Below are 8,439 nucleotides of genomic sequence, written 5' to 3'. Positions count from 1 at the left end.
AGAGTGTTTACCGTAGTTGCTGTAGTGTTGATTCGGAATGTGAAGAAGGTGTGTCTAGTCTGGATGAGGTTGCAGGGAGTAGAAATGAAGAAGAAGCAGGAGAATATTGGGGATTTTTCCCCAATTTAGGGCTTCTGATTCTAATTTCCACTTTAGGGTCCCCAATTTAGGATATTTCCCCAATTTATAGTGCCACGTAACCATCAAAACATAACAGCTCACTCAAATTTCGCCACAGTGGCACCACTACTGTTAAGTTTCTAACGCCGTCCACGAAAAGGACCGAATTGAACATTTTAAATCAAAATATAGGACCTTACTGAACTTTTTCAAAAGACGGGACCATTTTGAACAAAACCCCCAAAAATAGGGACCAAATGATGTATTAAACCTATTCTTTGTTAAAGAGTACTTAGACAGGTACATTCGTTACCGACAATAATAATGCAAGAAAAAAAGGGACAGACACAAATTTGATCACGCAACCATAGCTTTGATCTCTAATCCATTCATGTTGCAGAAAACAGTATTAGTTTGTCCCTCAAGATACAAACGTTTCGTGCTCCGTAAAATGGTACTCTTCTGACACGACATTCAGATATCGGACTTTCGGGTCGGGTGGATCCAAGTGAAACACTGTTCGGGTTCTACCCATACCAACATCATACACAAGCCGTTGATATGTGTTTTCAATCCACGGCTATAAATGCAAAGAAAAATAGGGAAGTTAGTGATGAACGATTCTCCGAAGAGACTACAAAGAGTTGTGGAGGAGAAGCTGATATCCCTGTTAAGGTCATGCGAAAGGTGCACGCAGCTGCACCAGATTCAAGCTCAAATAGTCACCCATGGACTCCAGGGCAATGATTACGTCACCCCTAGTTTCATCACGGCGTGCGCGCGTCTCGGTAGAATGGGTCACGCCGGAAGAGTGTTCAACACAACGGTGCAACCAAACGGCGCCACGTGGAACGCCATGTTCCGAAGTTTTGCCCTATGGGAGTGTCCCTTTGAAGTCGTCGTTTTGTTCGCGCAAATGCATCGCACCGGAGCTTCGCCGAACTGCTTCACTTTCCCAATGGTGATGAAGTCGTGTGCTCAGGCGAACGCGGTTAGAGAAGGAGAGCAGGTTCACTGCGTGGTGGTGAAACGCGGTCTTAAGTCGAACGCTTTTGTGGGAACCGCGTTGATTCACATGTACTCCGCGAGAGGGGAGGTGTCCATCGGGGATGCTTACAAGGTGTTTGGCGAAATGCGCGAGAAGAATGTCTTCGCTTGGACTGCGATCATCGCTGCTCATGTGGCGTGCCGTGACATGGCTTCCGCAAGGCGTCTTTTTGACCTGGCGCCGGAGCGCGACGTGGTGCTGTGGAACGTCGTCGTTTCTGGGTACATCGAATCGGGGGACATGGTAGCTGCGAGAGCGCTGTTTGATAAAATGCCGAACCGCGATGTGATGTCGTGGAACACCATCTTGAACGGTTACGCCTGTAACGGTGAGGTGAAATCGTTTGAGAAGCTGTTTGATGAAATGCCTGAGAGGAATGTTTATTCTTGGAACGGGTTAATTGGAGGGTACGTTCGGAATGGGCTCTTTAACGAAGCTTTGGAGTCTTTTAAACGGATGTTGATGTTACCAAAACAAGAAGGGGAAGGTGGTGATGTTGTGGTCATTCCCAATGATTACACAGTTGTGGCAGTGCTGTCCGCATGTTCCAGATTGGGAGGCCTTGAGATGGGTAAGTGGGTTCATGTTTATGCAGAAAGTATTGGGTATAAGGGCAACTTGTTTGTTGGAAATGCTTTGATTGACATGTATGCAAAATGTGGGGTTATAGAGAAAGCACTTGATGTGTTTAATTGGTTGGATGTGAAGGATATAATAACTTGGAACACCATAATTAATGGCCTTGCCATCCACGGTCATGCAGCTGATGCTTTAAGTTTGTTTGAGCAGATGAAGAGCGCGGGAGAGAAGCCAGATGGTGTTACGTTTGTTGGGATTTTGTCTGCATGTACGCATATGGGGTTAGTGAGAGATGGGTTTCTGCATTTCCAATCGATGGTTGATAATTACTCAATTGTGCCTCAGATTGAGCATTATGGTTGTATGGTGGATTTGTTGGGAAGAGCTGGTCTTATGGATCAGGCTATGGATTTCGTGAGGAAGATGCCAATGAAACCGGATGCGGTTATATGGGCAGCACTGCTTGGGGCTTGTCGGATGTACAAGAATGTGGAAATAGCAGAAGTGGCACTTGAGCAACTCATTGAACTTGAACCCAACAACCCTGCAAACTTTGTCATGCTTTCGAACATATACAAGGATCTTGGAAGATGGGAGGATGTTGCCCGGTTGAAGATTGCAATGAGAGATACCGGGTTCAAGAAATTACCGGGATGTAGTGTTATTGGGTGCAATGATAGTGTGGTGGAATTCTATTCCTTGGATGAGAGACATCCAGAGACAGAGAGTATATATCGGACATTGAAGGGATTGACGACTCTGTTAAGATTGAATGGATACGTCCCAAATCTTGTGGATGTTGCTCATGGAAACTGAACGAGTAGGGAGGTATCTTGCTGATACCCAAATCTTCATGAACTGGCTCAACATCTGAAAGACCCAATCAGTTCTACAGACCAACATCAATTCTTCAAATTTTGGGTCTGTTTTGAAACAGTGGAAGAGTCACGTGGAAAAATCACATAATCTTTCATCCTGCTGCTGCTTGTTGTTAAACTCAGTTACTATCAAATTCTTGGTATTTATGAGCAATTTGGCAATGGTCACTTCTGTATGTGGTGACAACCTCCATCTGGCTTCACCCGAACCTTGACAAGCGAAGACCTTGCTATTTTTGGAAGAGTCTACATTGTTTAGGTAGTAAAATATTATTGAAAAGAAAAAAGTTCACTGTGTTGTATGGGTGAGGATCATATTTCAATTATGTAGTATAAAATTCGGTGTAAGATATAAAAATTGAATTATAAAAGTTGAATTGAGATTATGACAATAACTTCTTTGAAAATCATGAACAAAATTTAACTTATTTTGCACTTTAAAAATCAAATATTATTTTTAAAAATAGTCTTAAATATGTTTTTAGCAAATTCAATTCATGTTATGGATTTGCATATTTTTTTTCAATTTAATGTTACGTTTAATATATTTAAATTGAAAATATTAGTAGATTGGTAATCTAATTAAAAAAAATACTTCATACAATTTGTTATTTGTTTTTGAGTTGAAATAATTTACTTCCAATTATCAAATTTTCATAGAAGACTACATATACGATTTGGTTCAGAAAAGGTTATGAGGGTGTGAATTGATAGATTATAGCCGTGCTTAACTAAGTGCTCCGCGACTATACATTCCATTTTCAGTGAATTATCTTTTAAGAATAGGTTCTTTGTACTAAATCAATTTCTTCCGCAATAATTAATCAATCAACACCACAGTCTGTCCTTTATTTACACTAAGTTAGAACATTAATACAACATATTTTTCTTATTTTATGACGTTGTTATGCTTCAAAAATAAAGTTGGATTGTCCTGAGTTTGGATTTGAGTAACTAGAGAAAACAAAATCACAAGCTGAAAGCATTGTGAGTGGTAAGGGCTGCGACCCCTTACATTCAACTCCAGGAAAATTTGACAGAAAGAATTATCATCAATATGGGTTTGAAGCTTTGGATTCGAGGGTTGAGAAACTGGAGAGGAGAAAAGAAAATAAAAATGGTGGAAAATCAAAGTGAGATTTTTGATTGATTTGATGATTTATTTTATATTAATATTACTGAAAATACATGTGTTTGTATTTTTTTATAATAATAAAATCAATATTATTATTATTATTCGTATTATTATTATAGTTGTAAAAATAAATATAAATAAATTTTACAATTGTAGATAATTTTGTTTATTTTCTAAGTAAATTTTATTATAAATAGTTATTTTAATTTAAAACAGATTAAATTTAAAAAATGACCAATTTTATAATTTTATTTTAATTATTTGTTTTACTGTAATATACAACTATATATTAATAAAATATTATTTTTTTAATTATTTTTATGCTTTTTTATTTTATTTTATATGTAACAATCATGTTTTTAGATGTGACTTCCTTTTCATCTACATACTAATGATGATCTATACCAAGACACCTAGTAAGTTTTCTCATACAAATCAATAATTTGAAATATTTATAATTAAGTTTTAAGTTTTGATAACTTTCAATTAAGTTTTTATTAAATTATTTTGGAGTACTTAAAATTACTTTTTTTTAATTGACTTTTTACAGTTTCAATTTTTACAGTTAATGTAAACCAATTTTTATTATTTTTATTCAAAATATGTTGGATAACGATGTTATTATACTTTATGATGGTTTTCATATTATGTCTTATTATTCTTATAATGAAAATTGTTTTTATTGGAATTCGAAGCATATATGAAGGAAGAAGCTTTGGTGTCAAACGATGAAAACTCATTCCATAAAAGTTAAAATTGTTTCCATGAAGATAATGCATCTAAATGCGAAAGCTTGAAATGATAAATTGAAAATATTTTTGAAGAGTGCAATGAATGTGTTTTTTTAAGGAGATTGGACTGATATCAAGGAAAATCTTTAGAAAAAGTCAACTTGGAAAAAAAAAAGTTGTAAAATTCAGAGAATATCTCTATATGATTTGCAAGTTGAGTTTACAATGATTTTTGTTATAATAATGTTATTTTAATTAAATAACAAAAAATGAAGGCATGTTTTCCATTAATATGAATTAAGTAATACAAAATCAAGAGACTATGAACATAAAGTAAGTTGACCAAAGGGTAACTGCAATTGAAGCTAACCCATACGTCCATAACATGATTACAGAACATTCACTTTCACCAGATCCGAACAACTGAGCAATGGTGCCTGCCAAATTAAAGTGCTCACAGAATTAGGTTTACTAAGACCACAAATTTCTAATATAAAACCAGATGAAACAACAGTGGTAGGTACCTATATTCATGGCTGGTGGAAGTGCATATTGAAGCAGAAGCACGAACTGATACAAAGAATCTGAATGCACCAGACTCAAATGTATAGCTGCTTTCACAACTCCCATACCCAAAAGAGGGAGCAAAATATATCTCACAACTACAATCCCCACAATGCTCCATACTGGAGGGCTTGATCCTTTCAAACCTGTCCCATTTGCCAAAACTCTTTTCTTTAACCATATCATCAAAGAAAGAACAAAAAGGAACTGGTTCATTTCAAAAACCAGAGTTAACAAAGTATAAAGTTTCACCTTTAAGTAGGTTTCCACCCATTATCAGAGTCATAGTAGGGATGGCTGCGTCACTGCATGCATGTAAGGGGACACAGAAGTGAAAGTTAGATATTTCTTTTATTTTAGAAGTATATGTATATTTTCCAAATAGTCCTTACTTTAAAATAGTATTTTATTTTTTATTAAATTTATTTATGACAATCACTTATATGATTCTACTTATCTTTCTTTCATTTTCTCTTCTACCAAACAGCTTGAAAAATCATTTCACTTTCTGCTGTTTTTTTAGTAAACCTCCTTTTCCTTGAAGCAAACATAATTAATGCTATCAAGGACATTAGTATTAATTAAAGAAACAAACCCCTGTCAAAAAAATGACCAACTTTGACAGTTTCATACACATGTATGATACAAAGTGGGTAGCTATCATCTCAAACAATAACAAGAATTTTGCAGTTAAAGTCAGTATTTTTAATTTCATTATCTTCTGTAACTGAAAAGTAAGTTTTGAGATGCATACCCCAACATGGTAGCAGAGTCTTCGACCACACGAAGAGGAGCATTATTGCCTATGGTGAAATTACGAATTTGGGGGATTACACCGATGAAAAAGCCAACAATCTGTCAAAAAAAGAAACAAAACAAGCTCATGTAGTTGGAGACTCACATAAACACACTTAATTAACCTACTTTGGATAGTTCTATTCTAACAGTATTAAGATGAAAAAAATAACAAGTGATTTATAAACAGGGAAAACAAGAAAACAAATTATTTCCAAGGAAATGAATAATCATACAGCTCCGATGGTTGATGGTGCAAAGATGGACTTCAAGTTTAAGTTGCTTGAGATCTCCCTCAAATGGTGCTTAATTTTACTTGGGAATGAAACCTGCTTAAAACAAACACATTATTGTTACTTCATTTATTGTCATAAGGCAAAGGAAGAATAACAGAAGATTATGTGACTTCAAACTGAACATTTTGTACTAAGTGATATATACATGATTTATTGACAGTAAATTTGGCAAATTCTCTTGCCCAAACAAGAGATTCAATCTTGAGATCTGTAAAAGTAAAGACATATATATAGTAAAATCCAATAGTTGGTGGAATTGTACACTGATATACAGTAAAACTTTTGGTGGGATATAGCATTCTGCAGAGGAATTCAAATTCTAAATAGTTTAATTGAACATTCCTAAATTACTAGTTATTATGTTTCTAAATACACTGACAATTGCAAGGGGTATTTAAAATAGTATGTTGGTTATACAGAAGCCGTTCCTTTCTTCTTGACTTATTACAATCAGTAAATAATAGCTTTTAAAAAAGGAGAGTTAGTAAGAAGCCATACTTTTTTCTCTGGTTCTTCATCAGAAAGCAGTATGGTATATGTATCATCCATGGTGTCTTCTGTAGGAATAAGTGTTTCTGAAAGATTGTTGGGGTCTGACTCTGATATCTCCCTTGGAGCCTTCAATATGTCGTTGCTTGTGGTGTCTTCTTTTTGGATTCTACTTGAACAAATCCGCATTATGTTGTAAACATATCCCCATAGAAAAACTGCTCCAATCTGAAGTTACCCAAATGAACCCCAATCCAAAAGATTAACACCATCAATTACAACCAAAACTATTTTTAGAGAGCTGCTATGGTACTCACAGAAAACTAAGTGTATCATTACACCAAATCATTAATTTTATTCAGAACATGCAACTTCAAAATTAACATTTTGCATACCGCCATAGAAAGTACAGCATAAGACATTCCATATTGATAGCAGAGATCGGGTTCTCCAAAAGGACTGTCTTTCTCTTTACATATAGCCGGAATAATGATCATAGGAAGGTTCCCTAGATTTCCTGTTCATATGAACCTAAAAAATGAGCTCAACCATACAATGCATCAAACAGAGAATGACGCAAAAAGTTGATGCTTTAACAAAAATAATACATTGCAAATGTAATGCAGGCAGCAAGAGACCAGAAGTGCTAAATCGAACTTTTGGGTACATCAAGCATATGATTATCATCACTCATAAGGATAAAAATCAAGTAGAAGTATGTAGGAGTTCATACCAGCTGAACAACAACCCAAGATTAGACCTTCCATGTATTTGGGAGGCCTTGTAATTTTTATCAAAATCCATCCCAAGGCCGAGCCTAATATGAATGTGGCAAGAATATTCACGGGCATGAACCACCTAAATGACAACAAAAAATGTCACAAAATTGTTGTAAATTAACAAAGCAAAAACTGAGGTTAAAAATCAATACTCACAACTTAACAACACTGTCAAAGGTAATCGATTTGGCCAGATTGCTACCCACCAGCGACGGAAAAAACACATAAAACCCAAGCTGTCACAGAAAGAACATCGTTTTCAGCAAACTGCACGATGAAAAAGTCACAAACAAAGTAAAAGAATGTTTTTTTCTTCGGGCATTGAATAATCTGTATTTGTAACCTGATTCACTATCTTCCTTGCATCATTTCCCAATATCGATACGCCATCCAGTGCAAGAAACAGTCCAAGTGCAGTAATGAGTAACACTTTGATAACCGGGAAAGAAGCTACAAGAAATAGGTTGAGAAACCCCATTATGGCAAATCTTCAAACAACCTATGCTCATATAATAAGATTCCTACAAGCAATGAAAAACATGTATCTTTAAAAATGTTCAAAAGTGAAGTACAAAGTTGACCTGTAAAACCATGTGTTTAAAAACATAAGGTTGTTGTCCCATCCTTGTTCAACAAAAACACCTTAATAATACATTCATGAACGTCAGAGTGAGGGAAGAGTAGGCATAGCAATTACGTAACTAGAACAACCGCGTTTGAACAATATAGAATAGAAAGAAACACTGGATTCATATTTTCAGAAAGTTGATTTTACTTTTTTTCACATTATAAATTAAATGTACAATTATATAATTAATCTTTTATTTTACTTCTTTAAACATGCACTGCATGTGGTTCTGTATTTTATATAAATGTTTGTCCTCTATATAAGATATATTTATCATTTTCAAATGCATTATTAATTACTAATTGTGTTATAAACCTTTAATTCATTATGAAATCCATTACTAAGATATTTACGCGTTAGTATATTTATTGATTTACTAAGAATGTAATTACAAAAA

The 8,439-nt window shown here is 35.0% G+C and overlaps 2 protein-coding genes across 3 annotated transcripts; one reads left to right on the top strand and one right to left on the bottom strand.

Moving 5' to 3' along the window:
- The first annotated feature begins 461 nt into the window (after window positions 1-461).
- LOC108324289 (pentatricopeptide repeat-containing protein At3g29230) lies at window positions 462-3,001 on the top strand. Its single transcript, XM_017557202.2, has one exon. It carries the CDS (start codon window positions 707-709, stop codon window positions 2,561-2,563), a length of 1,857 nt encoding a protein of 618 aa, XP_017412691.1. The 5' UTR covers window positions 462-706; the 3' UTR covers window positions 2,564-3,001.
- A 1,717-nt stretch (window positions 3,002-4,718) lies between these two features.
- On the bottom strand, window positions 4,719-8,074 carry LOC108339355 (protein PIN-LIKES 3). 2 transcript variants are annotated; one of them, XM_052881030.1, is made up of 11 exons: window positions 7,996-8,074; window positions 7,758-7,864; window positions 7,571-7,650; window positions 7,369-7,493; window positions 7,031-7,152; window positions 6,645-6,863; window positions 6,087-6,179; window positions 5,810-5,910; window positions 5,308-5,360; window positions 5,016-5,201; window positions 4,719-4,928 (listed from the first exon to the last, which is right to left on the bottom strand). In XM_052881030.1, the coding sequence occupies exons 4-11, from the start codon at window positions 7,484-7,486 to the stop codon at window positions 4,804-4,806; spliced, it is 1,017 nt and encodes a 338-aa protein (XP_052736990.1). In that variant the 5' UTR covers window positions 7,487-7,493; window positions 7,571-7,650; window positions 7,758-7,864; window positions 7,996-8,074; the 3' UTR covers window positions 4,719-4,803. The 2 variants fall into 2 exon arrangements, with proteins under 2 accessions (XP_052736990.1, XP_017431984.1); XM_017576495.2 differs by lacking the exon at window positions 7,996-8,074 and having other exon boundaries at window positions 7,758-7,960.
- Between the last annotated feature and the right edge of the window lie 365 nt (window positions 8,075-8,439).

The sequence above is a fragment of the Vigna angularis genome, chromosome 1, assembly GCF_016808095.1.
Source record: "Vigna angularis cultivar LongXiaoDou No.4 chromosome 1, ASM1680809v1, whole genome shotgun sequence".
In the NCBI taxonomy this organism is placed as follows: Eukaryota; Viridiplantae; Streptophyta; class Magnoliopsida; order Fabales; family Fabaceae; genus Vigna; species Vigna angularis.
Note: the sequence above shows the minus strand (reverse complement) of the source record. Positions and strands in the feature narration are given on the sequence as shown.

Excerpts from the sequence above, each read along its gene's own strand:
- LOC108339355 (XM_017576495.2), bottom strand. The coding sequence starts at position 7,892 with ATGGGGTTTCTCAACCTATTTCTTGTAGCTTCTTTCCCGGTTATCAAA. Across the intron at positions 7,153-7,368 it reads CTTGGGTTGTTGTTCAGCTG|GAAATCTAGGGAACCTTCCT; the intron begins GTATGAACTCCT and ends TCATATGAACAG. Across the intron at positions 5,202-5,307 it reads GGGTGGAAACCTACTTAAAG|GTTTGAAAGGATCAAGCCCT; the intron begins GTGAAACTTTAT and ends CAAATGGGACAG.
- LOC108324289 (XM_017557202.2), top strand. The coding sequence starts at position 707 with ATGCAAAGAAAAATAGGGAAGTTAGTGATGAACGATTCTCCGAAGAGA.